The sequence below is a fragment of the Saxophila tyrrhenica genome, assembly GCF_035928015.1.
Source record: "Saxophila tyrrhenica strain CCFEE 5935 chromosome Unknown scaffold_7, whole genome shotgun sequence".
Lineage (NCBI taxonomy): Eukaryota > Fungi > Ascomycota > Dothideomycetes > Mycosphaerellales > Extremaceae > Saxophila > Saxophila tyrrhenica.
The window spans coordinates 474,682-491,860 of NW_027041739.1; the positions used below are offsets into that span (position 1 = coordinate 474,682).

The window sequence follows — 17,179 nt, forward strand, 5'->3', positions numbered from 1 at the left end:
GCGCTTGCTGATATGTTTGTGACACTGGCTGTGGAGTGGGAGGGTCTTATGAGCGAGGCGTTCATATGGCTGTATCGTAGGACGAGCAATGCTCGCTTCGTTGAATGTCAACTACTTCTTCCCGCGAGCTTTCTTATCCACCAGCTTCTTCTTGACATGCTTCGGCATCTTCTGACTCCTTTTCTCACGCTTCTCCTCCTTGACAGCCGCCTTGTGAGCTCGCTTGGCCTCTTTATCCTCAAAACGCTTGCCTCTGGGCCGCTTCTCGTCGTCACTCTCGAAGCCTGAGTCCTCGTCCTCGGATGCCTCCTCGTCGCTCCCATCGTCGTCAACGTCTCCATCAGCATCCTCAGCAGTCTTCGTCTGACCACTGGCAAGCAGATCACTGTACACCAGCTCCCCCTCTCGTCCCGACTCCACTTTCTCGCCATCCCGCTCAATGTCATACACCTGCTGCAGATTCTGCGGAATATACTCCTGCCTGAACACCTCCTCATCGACCTCATCTTCCTCGCCCTGCTCCCTCTGCTCATACAACTTCTCCAAACTCTCCTTCGTCCCATCCGCCTCAGTGCTGCCCTTCCCTTCCACCACAAACCCGAACACCGCACGCTCAGACAGCGTATCCACTCCCCTCCGCCTGAAGAAGTCCGTAACGTTCCGGACATCCATGCGAAGAAACTCCAGCGAGCGCGGATGATCGTGCTCAACGCTCTGGCTGACGTCGATGATGTAGAGCCTTTGTTCCTGCGCGTGGTAGAGGATGTTGTACTCGCTCAGATCGGCGTGCACGAGGCGGCAGGTCTGGTACATTTTCCGCACATAACCGAGAAGCTCGAGGTAGAGGCTTCGCCATTTGGAGAGGACTTCGTCGTCTTTGTCGGTGTCTCCAGCTGTGTTGGTGAATTCAAAATCCCGTAATCGCGGCGCTGGCCAGCCCTTGCGGTCGCCGAGGAAGGACATCACCAGTACGTGTGCTTTGAGGTATATTGCTTCCGGGCAGGGTATGCCAGCTGCGCGTAATCGTCGTAGATTACGGTACTCCTTCTCCGCCCACAACTTCACCATAGCACGATTGGAGCTTTTGTTGTAGCCCTGCCGGAAGCGGTATTCTCCCTGCACATACTTGTCCCGATCCTTGAACACCAGAATGCTCGTCTTATACACCTTAATCGCGCGATGAAGCGGCTGCACTGCACCCTCACCTGCCAGCTCACCCTCCGCAGGCGTAGGTATTGAAAGAGCATGGTACACATTCGCCTCCTTCCCTGTGCTTACCACTCCGTTGATCTCAGACACGACATCCTGGTTCAGCAACTGCAGCAATATCATACGCGTCCTCGGATCCAACACCTGCTCGCTCGTTGCTCGATCAGATTTCTCTGCGCCATGGCCTCCCTTTGCGCCGGCGAGTCCTGCTTCCTGGTCGTTCAGTCGTAGCTTCGCTGCATGTCGTGAGAGCGTCTTGATGTGATCATCCACCTCCGCTCGAGTGTTTAGCTGTGGATTCCGTCCTCGCTTCTCAATTTCTGGTATCGAAGGGTCGTTCACGCGGCGCTGGCGGTTGTAGGCCTTGGTGTAGTCGGAGGGATTGGAGGCTTGGAGTTCGGTGTCTGAGGGTTCGTCTTCGGAGGGGTCGAAGAGGTCGTCAATGTCGTCGTTGTCTGGGTCGGGTTGGTCGTATTTGAGGTGGTCTATCGGGTCGACATCGGGTGGAAGGCCGGTCGCTGTGACGGTGGAGGGGGGTTGTTGGTAGCCGGTGTGTTGGTTAAAGTTGTGGGAAGGTTGGTGAGCGGTTGGGGGTGTTGGATCCATGGCTGGAGTGCTTCGAATGGTGTCTGTTAATTCGCTCTGGTGCAAGAACGATGTCGAGATATTTTAGAGAAGTTCTCGAGTCTAACCCGCTTGGGAAGGTGGCGAGATTTTCATGTGAATGTCAACCCCCACGACATGACTCGCGTCTCCTTTCACACTTCCTAGCGATCAAACATGTGCACCTCGTTGAAGACACCATGTCAGAATGCCCTTACGCATGGCGCCGCTACCGATGAGCATGCATGTCACGAAGTCTATTGCGCGCATGCCAGCACACAAGCTGCAGGTGGCGTCGCTCAGCCGCCACAGCGAATGGACTCGAAGAGGCGCATACCGCAGCCTCGTCCATGTCTTCGCACGATGGGCTTTCCGCTGACACCTGATCCACTGGTGCCAACAGGTTGACATCGACGTACGGAGACTGGACTCTGCGCACGAAAGGAATATGGCGGAGCTAGGCATCGCTGGCTCGGCGGTCGGTGTCGCGTCGCTGGGGATTATGGTGTGTCAAGGTTTGCTGAGCTACTATGAGGACTGGAAGGCCTCCAGCGACGACATCAAGACCGCTCATGGCAAGATTCGAGATCTGGAAGCAACACTCGAGCTACTTGCAGGTGTCCTGCGAAGTGATTCCTTGGAGCATGTGCACCTGATGCGGATCGAAGAATGCCTTATTGGGTGTTACGACAGCATGAAGGTCCTCCAAAAGAGACTGCAGAAGCTGTTGACGAATCATGATCCAAAAGGCTTTCGACAGGTGATCAAAGCTGGACAGCAGCGCCTACTGTACCCCTTCAAGAAGGATACGCTCGACAAGCTGAACGCCGCTGTTGATGACTTGGTCCATCGGCTGTCCCTCGCACTGCATGTGCTTCATCTCAATGTCGACCTCGAAATACGGGGTGAGGTCCGAGAGGCAGCTGCGCGACTCAAGGCAATCGAGTCCAGTACCATCCATGTGGAGTCGATAGTCGACCAGACACACAGCTTGACACTTCAGAGTTCATCTGGGATACAAAAGCTCATAGTGTCTCGTCATTCTGATGAACTCTGTAGACTGAGATCCTGGCTATCAGCACCAGATGCTTACACCAACCATCGAGAAGCAAGACGACGCCACGAACCTGGGACTGGTGAATGGTTTTTGCACTCAAGTGATTATCAGCAATGGCTCTCCGGCGATGTCAAGATGCTATCCCTTGTTGGCAAGGCAGGCGCCTGCAAGACCGTGCTCTGCTCGACCATCGTGGAGGACTTGTTGCAACGTCGTGACGCTCTAACAACCGCGGTAGCCTTCTTCTACTTCACCTTCTCTGATCAAAACAAACAAAGTTATCGCAACATGCTGCTCGGCATCATCCACCAGCTGGCAGATCACGAGCCTGTCTTTGCTACTCTTCAAGAAACGCAGAAACAGTCGTACGGTCAGCCAGCAACGGAGCTTCTGGAGAAGTGCTTCAACGGCCTGGCTGCTAGAGTACAACGCCTCGTCCTCGTATCTGACGCCCTGGATGAGGTTCCTCATACCAACCGCTCCCGAGAGGAGGTCTTAGGTGGTCTTGGGGACCTTGTGCAGAAAGTGCCAAACTTGTCAATCCTCACCACCAGTCGTCCGGAGATTGACATTCTCGAAGCGCTGGAAGAATCCTCTGCTCGTGTCAAGCACCTGAATACCCAATACATCGACCAGGACATCAAAATTTACGTTGCAAAAGAGCTCGAGAGAAATAAGACGTTGCGTAAATTGTCCGCTTCGACCAAACAAGAGATCCGGGACAAGCTTGGTGAGAAAGCTGATGGCATGTACGTGAAAACCGTGGCAACAGCTCGCTGCTACGTACTGCCTCACTAACACACCATCGTTAGGTTTCGCTGGGCGTACTGCCAGTTGGACGAGCTGTCGAGACTGAAAAGAGTCACTGCGAAAAATGTCACGACGGTTCTGGAAAACTTACCCAAGACCTTGGACGAGACATACGAGCGCATCTTGCTTGGCATCGACCCGATGGATCAAGACGTTGCACTTGCTGCTCTCCGGTGGCTTACGTTCGCGGAATATCCTTTGACTCTTCGGGAACTTGAAGAAGCGTGTATAACATCGCATCTCCAGGACCCGTATCTTGACGAGGGCGATCGCGCCGAGTCTGGTAGCATCGCTCACATCTTAGCTGCCCTTGTTACTGACTACAAGCTCACGTCCGATTGCGACGATGTGCACGAAGTAGATAGAACTTCGAACACGGAGTCAGAATCACCGAGCGCTGGAAGCATAGCCAGGTAAAACAAACCAAGCCCCCATAGGTTGGACTGTCACTAAAATCTACCTAGCGAAGATACGTACAGTACAGACGCCCATGCCAATGAATCTCAGCGATCATCTAGGGCCTCACTATCCTCTTCGTCGCGCCACATATTACGGCTTGCTCACTTCTCGATCAAAGAATATCTGGTGGGCGAACGTATCTCTACAGGCAGAGCAGCTCGATATGCGCTCTGCCATGTGAATCCACAGCGTCACCTTGCACAGGATTGCATTGCTTATCTGTATCATTACTATGATCATCGGAATCGACAAAGCAAGGAGACCGATGAGATTGCGTTTCCGCTATTAGAGTATGCCGTTGAGTGTTGGACACATCACCAGCGTGCTGCCGAATCCGCGCCCACTTTAGACTGGAAGGATGGTCTGGAGATTTCGTTGCTGGAGGCAACGACACTACGAAGAATCTGGATACCTGTAACTATGAGATACTCTCGCGGCCCTTCTTCAGATCGTACTGGACCTGCATCCAAATGCCCGTTGCATTTGGCATGTTACCTGGGACTCCGTCGCACAGCAGAGTCGTTAATCAGAAAAGGATTCAACGTAAATGAAGAGGTGAATTTTGACGACGTCGGCTTGTTTGTTGCCGAAGGGGCCTCACCGCTTTCTATCGCTTGCGAATCCCGGGAAACTGAGATTGTGCAGTTGCTGTTGGCCTCCGGTGCCGATTGTGCTTCGACTCAAGGCACTGAGGCTTTACGTCTTGGAATTGAGCAAGGTTCTGAGCCCATTGTCAGAATGGCGTTGCAACGCGGAGCGAACGCCAATGCCATTGTACAAGACACTCCTGTTCTGCTGACTGCAAGTATGTTGGGCTGTAACATAGCCATTACCAAAATGCTCCTCGACCATAGAGCAGATCCCAACCTCGAGGACTGCCGGGGAGAACAACCACTCATGGCCGCGGCGGGATGTCGCGACCCCGAGACACTACAATTGCTGCTCACATATGGCGCAGACCCAAACTGTATCGATCGTACCGGAAGAACCGCGCTTGTTCATGCATCGGACAACATGATGAGTCTTCTTGAGCACGGGGCCAATCCGACCGCGAAGTACGGAGGCGACCACACACCCGGATCTGCCATTCGTTCAGCGTGCCGAGAAGGCGGTCCTGAGAGCGTTGAGATGGCCAGAATTCTTCTGGACCATGGTGCTGATCCAAACCTGAAAGTACGTTGGACTGAATTCAATCGCGCAGCATTTTACGGCCGGGTCGACATCTGCCAGCTGCTCCTCTTGGAAGGTGCCACCATTCAGGCGCTGGAGGGGCCATACATCAGTCCTTTGCATGTAGCAATCCTCAGCAGGCAACATGACGTTGCAGAAGTACTGATCAAATATGGTGCTGATCTCAACGATGAAATCCTTGGGAGTGGCAGTCCTCTGCAGCACGCTGCACGGTATGGTGACGTGGACGGTGTCAAACTATTGCTCCTCCATAGAGCCGATCCAACGATCGTGGGCGCTGTTGATCCTCACTATCTTTATGCGCAAGAGACTGCGACCATACCCGACTCTCCGGATCATGACGCATTACACGTTGCTATGCAGGAGCTGGAATCATGGGGCGACTTCTCTCCTCTTGGCCTTGCGCAATTTCAGGGGCACCAGGAGATCATATGTCTGCTCGAGGATGCTTTAAAGGGACCAGCAGATCAGCTGCCAGGAGCCGAGAAGGAGCTCTCTCGAGCTGCGAGAAGCATGGCCGGGGCAGCATGTCCGCAGCCAGGGATACCTGACGACACGAATGCATGTTGACTGGTATGCGCTTCGATCCATGCTTAGGGTGTGAGCGAGCCGTTGGTTTGGCAGAAGCCGAAGGAAGGATGAGAAGGCAGAGCTGCTCGGGGATCGATCTGCACAGGAAGGTTCGCAAAGAAGCAGAATAACATTTGGGTATCATGTCGCACCAAGCTCATCAATTCATGTGCCATCCCACAGACCTGCATCCAATCCCACCTCCTCACTTCGCAGCAACAGCCACCCCCAACTCCTCCATCCTCTTCCGCCTCTCCTCCATCGCCCTCTTCTCCTCGCCCACCATCCCCTCCAACACCTTCTCCGCCTCCTTCAACTGCCGTACAACCTGCCTCTCATACCCTAAACTCCACGCCCCTCCACTCCCCAAACCCTTCCCAGGCTCCTCCACCCCCCTCTCCGGCAACTGCGTACTCGGCACCACCCCACTCTCCAACACCATCTCCGGCTTCTTCCCCTTCCCCCGCCCCTTCTTCACCTTCAACCAATCAAACTGCTCCTCCCCCACCATCATCTTGAAAAACTCCATCGTCGGCTCGTTGAACTCCACAATTTCCAACCGCTCCGCCCGAACAACATTCTCCCGCTCCATCACAACCTTCTGCTCCTCCGTCCCATAAGGCGCCAGCACGAGATAATGTTCCCGGTATATAGCCTTCTCCCCCGCCTCCGGCGCGAAATACAACCGTATCTCGACCCCAAACTCCCCGTACCCCGTCTCCGTCACCTCGAACGGGCCAGGCGCTTCGATGGTGCGTGAAGCGTCGGCGTAGGTGTGGTGCAATTTGAATTGGACTTTCTTGAGCCAGGTGGTGAGGTCAGGGCCGTGGGGGAGCGGGCGCACGTAGACGGTCCAGGCTTTGGTGTGCGCGGGTGGGGGGTTGGGGAAGGAGGGGTGCGGGAGGACGTGGGCGGTGTTGCCAATGATGAAGGGGCGGGTGAGTTTGGCGCCGCGGACGCGTTTGGAGGAGGATGGTGCCATGGTGGGTGATGTTGGTGGTGTACGGGAAGGAGTGAGGTTGGTTTGGAAGTTCTAGGAGGTTTGCGGGAGTGTATGCGGGGTTGCCTGTTTGGGGGGCGAGCATGTGAAAGCACAAGACCAGTGAAGCGTAGAGATGACGATTCTGCTTTGCAATCTGAATGACGATCACGATTCGCTATGCATTCTTGTGACCGACTCATGCAACACACTTCCGAAATGCTGTCGCTGCTCCATGCTATGCCCCACAACACCATGCATTTCCCACCAACGCCAGATGAATAGCTCCAACGTCACAACGACGAGCCCCTCGCAATGCATAAAGACCGCACTCATTCAACCCTGCCCGACACACCGGCTCCAAAGCACTGCGCCATCCATGCACCATACTCCCTCCAAACCCAGCATTCCATCAGCCGTCATCGCTCCCATCCCCAACGTCAATTCCCTCCTCTCCTTCCTCCTCGCTCTCATCCATCGCCTCCATGGCCTCTTTGATAAGCGGCGCAGCCTACAAGACACACAAAAGTCAGCAATCTCCCTACGACAAAACCGCATCCTCCCTTCCTCCTTGCCCCGAGAAACAGCGAGACTCACCTTCCCATCCAAATTCAACGCATAAGTAAAACATCTCAACCCCTCCCCTCTATCATTCAACGCCCTACAGCACTTCCCCAGCAAGAACCACACATTCGCCTCCTCTGGCGCCTGTTCCCGCAGGACCTCCAACTCGTCCCGTGCCTCATGGAATTCCTTGAGACGCATCAGTACCCTGGCTCTCTTGAACCTGGCTAATGCTGAAGAAGGCGAGAGCTCCAATGCCTTCGTGTAGAGCGTCAACGCAGCTCGTGCTTGGTGCCGGCGGTCGAGGATGACACCGATGCAGACCAGCAAGGTCGAGTTAGAGGGGTTGAGGGAGGAAGCGATACGGTAATGTCGCTCCGCGTCTTCGAGGTTCCCGACGCGTTCGGCGCACTTGCCTAGACCGTACCAGCCGCCGTAGCCTCTGCGGTCAACGGATACTGCGTGCCGGAAAGCAGAAACGGCAGAGGTAAAGTCTTCATTAGCAATGAACTCGTGTCCCATCAGCGTCCAAGCATAGGCAAATCCTGAATCCACCTGCACCGCTCGTCGGAACGCTCCGATAGCCGCATCGTGCTCTCGACTCAGTGAAAAGGCGTTGCCGGCAGCGACCCATGTCTGTGGAGCATTTTGATCCGAGTCGCGGAGGAGGTGGCAGAGGAATGCAAGCTGGGCGTCCTTTTTCAGATGCCATAGGACGGTGGAGTATACCTCCATGTCTTGCGTGCGTGTTGGTTGGAGCTTGAAGAGTTTGGCGAAAGTCTCTTCCGAAGACTTGTAGTCTGCTGACTCGTAGTGGGCTTTTGCGAGGAGCGCGAGGGCGAAGGGTGTTTCGCGTTGGGCGGTAGGTAAGGAGCGGAGAGTGCGGAGGGTGGTCGGTGTGTCGGAGCGGGAGAGGCTGTATGTTGCCGTTGCCAAAGGTCGAAAAGTATCGAGGACAGATGTGATGGTGGTGTAATCGGGTAGAGGTGCTGCAGGTTGTTTGGCCGCAGGTGCTGGTCTAGGCTGGCTAGGTTGGAGTGAGGTTTTTGTCTCAGCTGTTGCTCGATCGAGTGTCCGACTTGGCGCTCTCTTCTCCTTCTCGCCCTCCTTCTGGCCGTTTCGGTCAGGTGGCAGGATCTTTCGATTACCACTCACAACTCTACCTACGGTGTTTCCGATCCTGCCCTTTGCACCCGTTGCAGCCTTCGCGGGCCTTGTACCAGCTCCAGCAACAGAAGCGTTTGATTCTGGTGGTGCCGGTCTTGAGGGATTAGCGGATCTTGCATTCGAAGTTGCCGTGGTGCCCTGCCCGAACAGCCGGTTACTTCTCCGTGTCGCTGGATGCTGCCCTCCGGGAACTGCATCCGCGGGATGCGCTTGCTGTCCAGAAACCGTCCGCTTGTGCGCACCACCAGCCGCCGATGGCTTTCTCTGGTGCTGACCAGCGTTCGGCAAGCTGTCTTCCGTCCCTTCAGAAGCCGACACACCATGTCCACGCAAAGTAGGCTGCCTAGGCCGTTCGCTTGCGTCAAACTGCTGCTGTCCCGGCCTTGTTCTTCTTGCGGGCGCACGCGGCGGCTGAGCAGCAACACCCTCTGAATCTGCCAGCATTCCACTCATGGCCACATCCTCCGCTTCGCCGAGTGCGCTCCCACTGTTAGTGACTGGAGTGTCCCACTCTGATAGAGGCGGCTTTGCTGGCTGCCTAGCCTTTGCCTTCCCGCCAAGCTCAAGGTCGAAGCCTATCGGCCTTGCAGAGATGCCGAATGGGTCTGCAGAAGGCGTAAAGACCTGCTGGTTGAAGTTCAGCTGCTGCGCCAATGGTTGCGTCGCAGGTTCCAGCTCATCCATGTATATCTCATCGCTGCCCTTGCTCCCGCTAGCTGCCGGTGGTGCCATTTCCGGTGCTGCTCGAAACATGTTCTGCACATTCAGATCTGCTCCCACTTTGCACAAGCCCTCGAAGGCCTCCCACGTAAAAGGGTTCGCCTTGTGGGCTTCCACAAAACAGTCGCCGGCCTTCCGCGAGTCTCCATGAGCCTGCCACAGCTTCCCCAGCAAAGTCCAACCTGCTGCAGCATCTGGCAGAAAGCGTGGCCGCTGTGGAATCTTCGCAGTCCATAGAGCCTTGCTCTTCTCCATGGCACCCGCACCCTCCGTGTTCCTGCCAAGCTGCAGACATGCTTGGGCGTAGGTGTATGCACAACCGAGGTGTCGACCATTGCTGCCGAACTTCTGAGCAGAGTCGGCTGCTGCTTTGAAGCGGCGGAGGCGGATGTACGTGAGGGCTAGAAGATGCGCGCTGTCGGGGTTTCGTGGTTCAAGAGCGTGTAAACGGCCGGCGAGGAAGTTTGCGGTGTCGAGGAGGTCGGTGTCGAGGTGGTGTTGTATCTGCTGGGTGAGGAGCAGCGCCGAGGCGGTTGTTGTGCTGGCCATGGTCGAGTCGTGTGTTTCGCAGGTTGCGGTGTGTCGTAGGTTAGCTGCTACGGATCCAGTCGTCGTCCAGAAGGGTAGTCATGGGGCTCGTGATCGTGCCCACCGTTGCTGTTATCGTCGTTTCCGTGCCGGGTTCACTCGTTCATGCAATGTCCGGTGGCAGTGGTATGGTCGCACAACCGCTCATTCATTCATGCGCCCTTGCTCGTCCTCCTCATGCTACCTTTCATGGCTCGTCAGTCGTATCATGAGCATCTCCGTCCCTCGTTCAGGCGTCAGAAGTGAGCTCGTGACTGTCGAGTCGCTGCTGCTGCTGCCGCCGTGATGTTTTGATATCGTCGTTAGGGCGAATCCGCTCCAACAGCGCGAGCCAATTACAAGCCGTCCCGCACTCGTGCCAAGATTTCTTCAAGATCTCAATCAATATATTGATTAGAACCCCAACCTCACCTACTATACCAACACCACTGCAATTCACAAGGCACGCCCGCAACAATGGCGCAAGTACGTACACCACCTCCTCAACCGCCCCAAATCCAAACTAACACAACTCCAGAAATCCCAAAAAACCCTCGCGACCCGCAACGCCTCCACCCTCAACCGCACCCACCTCCTCTCCCTCGCCATCCACGCTTTCTTCCACATCCTCCGCCTCGTCTTCCGCAACCGCCCTTCCCTCCTTCCCTACATCCTTCTCTCCGCCCCCTCTATAATAATCGAAGCCTACTTCGAGCGTCTCTCGCGCCCAACCTACACCACCAGTGAACCCCGCACGCTCAAACGAGCTGGTGAAGACCTCCAGGCGCCTGGGTTGACGGAGTGGATGTGGGATTTGCTGTATTGGACGTGGGGGTGTGTGGTGCTGGTCGCCGTGATTGGGGACAGGGGGTGGTGGGCGTGGGTAGTGGTGCCGGGGTACAGTGTTTGGTTGGCTTATGGGACGCTTATGGGGGTGAAGGGGGGAATGGGTGGGTTGATGGGTGGTGCTGGGGCCGGGGATGAGGAGGGGAAGGAGGGGCAGAGTAAGCGGCAGGCTAAGATGGAGAAGAGGGGGGGTCAGAAGACGGTGTACAGGTGAAGAAGAAACAATTCTGAGTTTTGGAGAGATGATTCGTTTGGAGGAAGTCATAGTTCTTCGATTTGGACCAGTGAGGCTCTGCTAAACTTTGAAGTCGAAGATTTACAAAGCGGAGTGAAGTCGCATCGACAGACATACGCGACCACCACAGCAGCTCAACGCGCCTGTGTTGGCAGCGTGAGCCATGATTTCAGCCGACAGGCAGAGAATCTGCGGGCGTGGCCCGATCGCTCGGAATGCTGGACTGCTGGTCAAATCCGCGGCCGATATCTGCTGGGACATAGTCCAGGACGAAGAGATCGTAGAATCCATCCGGCATGTCGAGCAATGTCGGGAGTCAGGATAGGATCACATACGCTCAGTAACGAATCAGGCTGAGAGCGAGGTATTACCTAACACTTCCAACAAGTTAGCGATATGAACGGAATCAGATACAGATCAACAAGCCACAACCAATCTTGACACCAACTCAGCGCTCTCTTTAATCGTTCACCCCACTATACTCCGTGTTGCAGAGCAAAGAAGTCGCGAAGCGTCCCGAGCCAAACGCCAGGCTGTGTCTCCGTAGAGCACGACCACAGCGTTTGGCCCACGTGGGACTATTGCTTGCATCATGCGTGTGCCGCGATTGCTGAAGCGAATCGAGACCGGACGTACCTTTTCGTAATCAGGGCGAAGGCCAGGCTGTTCATCCGCCCTCATCCTGCTCAACTCGTCCTCGCTCCTCAGCCTGATGCAGCGCCCTCTCCTCCGTCTCGGGCACAAGATATTCTGCGTCGATCGGGTACCCGTAATCCTCCTCAAACTTCCAATCCTCCGCTCCCAATTCCTCCATAACCTCCCACTGGTCTCGCACAAGCTCATGCACACCCTCCCCGTCATCGGCCATTCCATCCGCCACCCACCTCAACCCCAGCGCCCGCTCAATCTTCCTCAACTCAACATCATATTTCTCCACCATCGCCTCCCTCGCGCCTCCCTCCCATGACCTCGTCGTAGCAAACTCGATCCCATCCAATAATCTAAACTTGACTTTTCCCTTGACGGTCGAAAAGTCCAGGCCACTCTCCTCGACTACCCGCCACGCCAGCCTCAGGTCACCTGAATGCGTCATTTGCTCCACGAACCAGTAGTCCCCACGCCAACGACTGCTCATGCCCCTGCCTCCCTTTCCTAATTTTCTAGGATCAAGTCTCGCGCTACTCTGCTTCCAGTGCTCCCATTCGCGCCACACGCCCTCGGAGTCCCGGCAGCGAGCCAGAACGGCGACCCAGCCGTGCAGGAATTGCCAGTCGCTTCGATCTAGGAAGGAGCCGAGATGGTATTTCTGGGCTGGCGGCAAATGCGAGCAGTCATCGAAGCCCTTGAGGACCTGAAGTAGATCTGACCGCCGCCACCGTCCGTTGCGAATCTCGCCTAGCCCACGAGACCCGATGGAGAATTTGGCAATGACGCTGCGGAAGACGTTGGCGGGCATCGTGAGGTTGGCCTGCCGGATATGGCGGAGATACCGCTGCATAGAGGTAAGACTTCGTGTCCGAGCGGCGAAGCGCAGGCCGAGGAACAGGAAGTAGGGGGATACGTAGAGGTTTGCTAGTTTGAAGCGGGCGATGATGACGTTCAGAGTGGCCAGGACTTGCGGGTCGGAGACGGTGTTGCGGCTGCGGTAGAGCGCGCGGATTAATGGTTCAAAAAGGATGGAAAGGGCTTGGGCAGCCGCTTTGGATTGCATGCAGACAGCTAGCACGCGGTAGATGTTCCGCGGACACTGGCAGCGAAGGAGCTGGACACGGATGACGCGGCGGAGGTTCTTCTCGTGGAGGCCTTCGTTGAGGATAAGAGAGCGGAACTTGGGGTGAGGGATGAGGGCGGCGTTGGCTTCGGGGAGGGAGAGGTCGGCAAGAAAGGCGATGTCAGACTTGCGGGTGTGATAGTTGTGAGGCATTATTTGGGTTGTTGTGGGCCAGGGGTTGCGGAGGCGACTGAGGATGGCTCGCCGCATGTCCTTGAATTTGGATAGGGCTTCGAAGCTTAGGGTGTCTGTTCCAGCATCATTGGAAGGCCATTCGTTCTCGTCGTTCCCCAAGGGGTCAGGCTTGATACCGGATGTGAGCTCTGAAGCCTCGTGCCGCTCATCGCCGAGTTTACCATTGTCCGAGAAGAAACCGTCGCTGCCAGAGCCTGCTGTCGTTGTGGTCTTCGATGCATTGATGGGAACATTGGAGGCACGCCTTCGACCAATGACGCTCTGCCTACACTGACAGAAGAGGCAGACAGATGTTGGCCGTCTGAAGGCCATGGCTCGTTGCTCGCAAGCTGCAGTGGCGGATGGTGACATGTGAAGTTGAGTATAGGCTTCGAGCTGCGGGAGCCTTCCGGAGCTAGTTCAAGACAGGCTAGGCTGTGTCGCACAAGCAAACAGCGATTGAAAAGCAGTCAACGAATTTGCTGAGTTCAGATTTTCACGCGGTGTTCAGAATGAGTGCAACATAGCTTTCGCCATACCAGAGCTTTCGCCATGTTCGCAGACGTGTACTACGACACTTACAAACAGTACAAAGCTGCGACCAAGACCGTGGTCCAGTGGCTGGCGGCAACTGCGGAAACCCTGCGGCCCACGGCACGACCTTCCTCACAGCAGGCGAAGGCGCAACCAATCACGCTGCCAGTCGACGTCCTCCCTCAACTTGCGCAACAGATCGCGGACAACGAGGAGGGCATACCTTCAGTACCACGACACATTCTACAGACGCTGAGAAGCGTCATCTCTGGGCGCAAAGCATGCGCGGCTTTTCACTCGGCGAAGGGCACCGGGGAGTCGCCGAGCGACAGTGGGCATCGACACTTCGTCGGGGTCCTGGAAGACGTCCAGCACATTCTGCGCAATCTTGATCCATGTCATACTTCTTCGAGTCTCGATCGAGATGAGCCGGCGCCCTCGGACGATGGTGATTCTGTGACCAATCTCTTCGAGCACCTGGAACTCCATGATTTACCCGATCTTGCCGGTGAAGCTGAGGATGGTCCAGCACCAACCAAAGCCAAGAAATGCGCTCCAGTCCCTCAGTACAACGTGACAAAGTCTCATCAGGATGATTTGGAAGAGAGCTTTTTCGCCGCGACGTGCTTCGTACGCGACGTTGACCGCATCCGGGAACACTTGCGAACTCTGTGGCGGGGCTACCGCGAGCGCAACGTGTCAATCACCGTGGCTTCTATCACGACAAACCTAGCTCTTGCTGCTATCCAGCGAATGCATTGTGCATTGGCAGAGGACTTTCCCAGATGCAGTACTTACGAAGGTCTGTACAATCTGATCTACAAGAAGCCAATCGATTTCTCTTGGCCTGAGAATACCATAACTAACGTGGGAGTCCCTCGGCTCGACTACCTTGGCTCGCATGTCCTTCTACCAGGACATCGGGTGTTCATTGTACTCGTTCATCAAAAGAAAGTTCGTGAGAAAGGCAAGTTTCAAGACTCTCATAGCCGCGACAATGGCTTCGATTGGGTCCTAAAGTGCGCCGACGGCCTTCCCTACCGCAAACAAGATGTGGTCACTCAAATTCTCTCCAGACTTATCCCGGACATGATAGGTCTCATTCGCGAGATCGGTGGCACCTCCAGGCCCGTGGACCAGCTTACAGCCTACATCTGGGACTTCTTCCAATCCGCAAACATCACCATGCCGCTGATAATCGCACTCGAAGTATTTCTGGACACACTCTTTGTACTTGGGGGTGATGTTTCCTCGCCTTTTGCTTTGTTGCGGGAGGCGGCAGCTGGAGCCTCTGCTGCTGTGGCTCGGTACCAAGTCCACACCAAGGAGGTTCTGAAGTGTGATAGTGCCGATCCCGAAGTAGCTGAGTCCATGGGCAGGTTGGAATTCTTCATAAGCAATCATGTTTCGACGGATCTTGTTGCGAGGTTCCGCAAGAGACTTGGTTTTGAGCACAAGGGCATCACTCCATTCTGCCTCTTGAAACATCATCCTGCTCTCTGCGGAACGATTCTTCACTACATCAACAACGAGATGTACTACCTAGGGCTTTGTGCCACGCACGATTGGAAGTGCATGATGTCCGTCATTCACCTGTACAACGCCGCTCAACAAACTGGGCTTCTCCTGAAGCGATGGGCGGACATCGAAACTGTCATCGGATTCTATGGATCAGCAGAAGTCTTCCTCGGTGAGCGCCCAAACTCTCGAGAACACTTTAACGATCGCCTGCTCCGTGTTTCTGGAATCACGATGTCAGCAGTGAAGCGAGAGTCTCGCAAAAAGTCAGCACACAAGAAATCTCGTCCACTTCACGCAAAGCGGAGGGCGTCACGGTATATGGACTTTCAGACGCCCTTGCTCAAGCTCATGCGTTCCAGGGACGGGGAGAACAGTGTGGAGCAAAGCTCAGCGGCGTTGTTTGATGCCGAGCAAGTAGTGAACACAATGGCAGCAAAAGTAGGCACTGTGACTGGAGACACAGGCCGGATACTGCAGCAGTGGAAAGACCGCAAAGTCGTCACTCCTCTGGAACTGCTTAAGTTGATACAGCATGGCGTGGAGTTGGAAGAGCCGCAACATCAATTCGACTTCCTTGGGCTGAATTATCGCTGCATCGAACTGCTCAGACGTACAAGGGACCACCTCCAGGAATTCTACTCTGGCTTCAAGGCTTGTGCGAACAACAAGGTTTTGTACATGGTTGTGCAAACGATACTACAGGATGAGCAGAAGAGAGGTGGTTTGCGCGCATCAGGCGGGACTACCGGAGCGAAAGGAGAGATCACCTTGCTCCCCATAGCTGCACAGCGCATGGACACCCTCATCACGAGCGAGGGCTGGCTGGCGACCAAGAAGATGAAGGAGCTGTGCTCGCAACCTACCCCTGTCTTCTACGGACCGCCTAGGCCGCCTGCATCATAGGATGACTGCTGTCCTCAAGCTGTGCCGGAAATGGGTGACCCATGCCCACCCCCATCAACTGCTCGAAAGGCACTGCACAACATCTTGTGCTGGTCGATGGCACAGCAGCGGATGGGGTATGCTCTGCATTTGTTCAGTAGATGTGGGAGGACTTTGGCAGCGTTGGGAAGGAGAATGACGAGACTCGACCATGGAAGAGGGAAATGTCATCGACGCGGGCAAATCTCGAGATGTACAGGGCCTTGTGAATAGTGTCCTGTTCAATTTCATCATCCAGCATTCACTTCTTTCCCGCCGTCTCCACATCGTTCCGCATCCACACCTTGTTCACTCTCCAATTGCATGTTGCTCATATATAGCTTAGTCAGCGACATCGAGCTTTCCATGTCCAAACTTTGCCACCACTCACTACACGTTACACCCCATCGCGATGCCACAACTACCAGAGCGGCGCAAAGCCTCGTCAACCGCTTCAAAAGCACCAGTAGAAGACGAAACTCAACGTAAGACTCGGATCCAAACCAAAAACAGGCGGATGCGCTATCTCGAACTCCATCCCGAGTACTTCGAGCAACCCTCCCTAGAGCTCGCAGGTAGGCCCAGCTCACACCATTTCCTCACCTCATTACCCGCCAACACATCCCATCAGATCCATTATTATACGACAGAACCATTCGCCGCTTCCTCACCCCTCACGAACGCGAGCTCGACAGGCGTAGTAAAGGCTACTCCGGCGTCCTCGAAGCCAACCTCATCCGCTCGGAAGCCAAACTCGCCGCGCTTCGGAACCCGGACCCGAATAGTCCGACGGTCTATACGCGAGCTGCCGACGGCTCGATCACAGGCGTCGAGCAGGACGTCGATGATCGGCCGCGGGATCGGCAGCAGGGGTGGGAGAAGTGGAGGGATGTGATGGGATTGCGGTTCGTCGGGGGTAGGGATGAGGAGTTTGAGTATGCGGGGGTGGATGGGAGTGAGGAGTTTGATGATCGGGCGGAGGTGGAGAGGGAGAGGTTGGATGAGTATTTGGAGGGGGAGGAGGAGCGGTTCGTGGGGGATGGTCCCAGGCCCGTGGGTGAGACGGGGGTGCAGGATTTTTGATGGAGCTTGATTGAGGTTGGAGAAGTGTCGTGCTATTGTGTCGGGGCGTGAGCTCTGTACATCTTAGTATCGTATAAACATGAACATGACCGCCACCCAATGCCACATCGCCCTGCACGCCATCTCCGCCGTCCAAACTCTTGAAGAACGTCGTCCCCATTGCTAAATGCTACAGCACACTCCCGTGAAATGCCCAAC

At 55.4% G+C, this 17,179-nt stretch overlaps 8 protein-coding genes across 8 annotated transcripts; 4 read left to right on the top strand and 4 right to left on the bottom strand.

Moving 5' to 3' along the window:
• Window positions 1-111: 111 nt before the first annotated feature.
• Window positions 112-1,815, bottom strand: rio1 (Serine/threonine-protein kinase rio1; the record flags this gene model as incomplete). The annotated part of the gene is made up of 1 exon (XM_064802134.1): window positions 112-1,815. The coding sequence occupies one exon, from the start codon at window positions 1,813-1,815 to the stop codon at window positions 112-114; it is 1,704 nt and encodes a 567-aa protein (XP_064659495.1).
• A 445-nt stretch (window positions 1,816-2,260) lies between these two features.
• LTR77_004885 (uncharacterized protein) lies at window positions 2,261-5,899 on the top strand (the record flags this gene model as incomplete). Its single annotated transcript, XM_064802135.1, has 3 exons — window positions 2,261-3,618; window positions 3,682-4,092; window positions 4,159-5,899. 3 exons carry the CDS (start codon window positions 2,261-2,263, stop codon window positions 5,897-5,899), a joined length of 3,510 nt encoding a protein of 1,169 aa, XP_064659496.1.
• Window positions 5,900-6,104: 205 nt separating this feature from the next.
• Window positions 6,105-6,881, bottom strand: YAF9 (NuA4 histone H4 acetyltransferase complex and the SWR1 complex subunit; the record flags this gene model as incomplete). Its single annotated transcript, XM_064802136.1, has 1 exon — window positions 6,105-6,881. One exon carries the CDS (start codon window positions 6,879-6,881, stop codon window positions 6,105-6,107), a length of 777 nt encoding a protein of 258 aa, XP_064659497.1.
• Window positions 6,882-7,290: 409 nt separating this feature from the next.
• CDC27 (anaphase-promoting complex subunit cdc27) lies at window positions 7,291-9,878 on the bottom strand (the record flags this gene model as incomplete). The annotated part of the gene is made up of 3 exons (XM_064802137.1): window positions 7,291-7,389; window positions 7,476-8,552; window positions 8,610-9,878. The coding sequence occupies 3 exons, from the start codon at window positions 9,876-9,878 to the stop codon at window positions 7,291-7,293; spliced, it is 2,445 nt and encodes an 814-aa protein (XP_064659498.1).
• A 495-nt stretch (window positions 9,879-10,373) lies between these two features.
• Window positions 10,374-10,956, top strand: LTR77_004888 (uncharacterized protein; the record flags this gene model as incomplete). Its single annotated transcript, XM_064802138.1, has 2 exons — window positions 10,374-10,382; window positions 10,435-10,956. The coding sequence occupies 2 exons, from the start codon at window positions 10,374-10,376 to the stop codon at window positions 10,954-10,956; spliced, it is 531 nt and encodes a 176-aa protein (XP_064659499.1).
• A 688-nt stretch (window positions 10,957-11,644) lies between these two features.
• Window positions 11,645-13,294, bottom strand: LTR77_004889 (uncharacterized protein; the record flags this gene model as incomplete). The annotated part of the gene is made up of 2 exons (XM_064802139.1): window positions 11,645-13,140; window positions 13,219-13,294. 2 exons carry the CDS (start codon window positions 13,292-13,294, stop codon window positions 11,645-11,647), a joined length of 1,572 nt encoding a protein of 523 aa, XP_064659500.1.
• A 180-nt stretch (window positions 13,295-13,474) lies between these two features.
• Window positions 13,475-15,880, top strand: LTR77_004890 (uncharacterized protein; the record flags this gene model as incomplete). The annotated part of the gene is made up of 2 exons (XM_064802140.1): window positions 13,475-15,146; window positions 15,219-15,880. 2 exons carry the CDS (start codon window positions 13,475-13,477, stop codon window positions 15,878-15,880), a joined length of 2,334 nt encoding a protein of 777 aa, XP_064659501.1.
• A 430-nt stretch (window positions 15,881-16,310) lies between these two features.
• LTR77_004891 (uncharacterized protein) lies at window positions 16,311-16,981 on the top strand (the record flags this gene model as incomplete). The annotated part of the gene is made up of 2 exons (XM_064802141.1): window positions 16,311-16,473; window positions 16,530-16,981. 2 exons carry the CDS (start codon window positions 16,311-16,313, stop codon window positions 16,979-16,981), a joined length of 615 nt encoding a protein of 204 aa, XP_064659502.1.
• Between the last annotated feature and the right edge of the window lie 198 nt (window positions 16,982-17,179).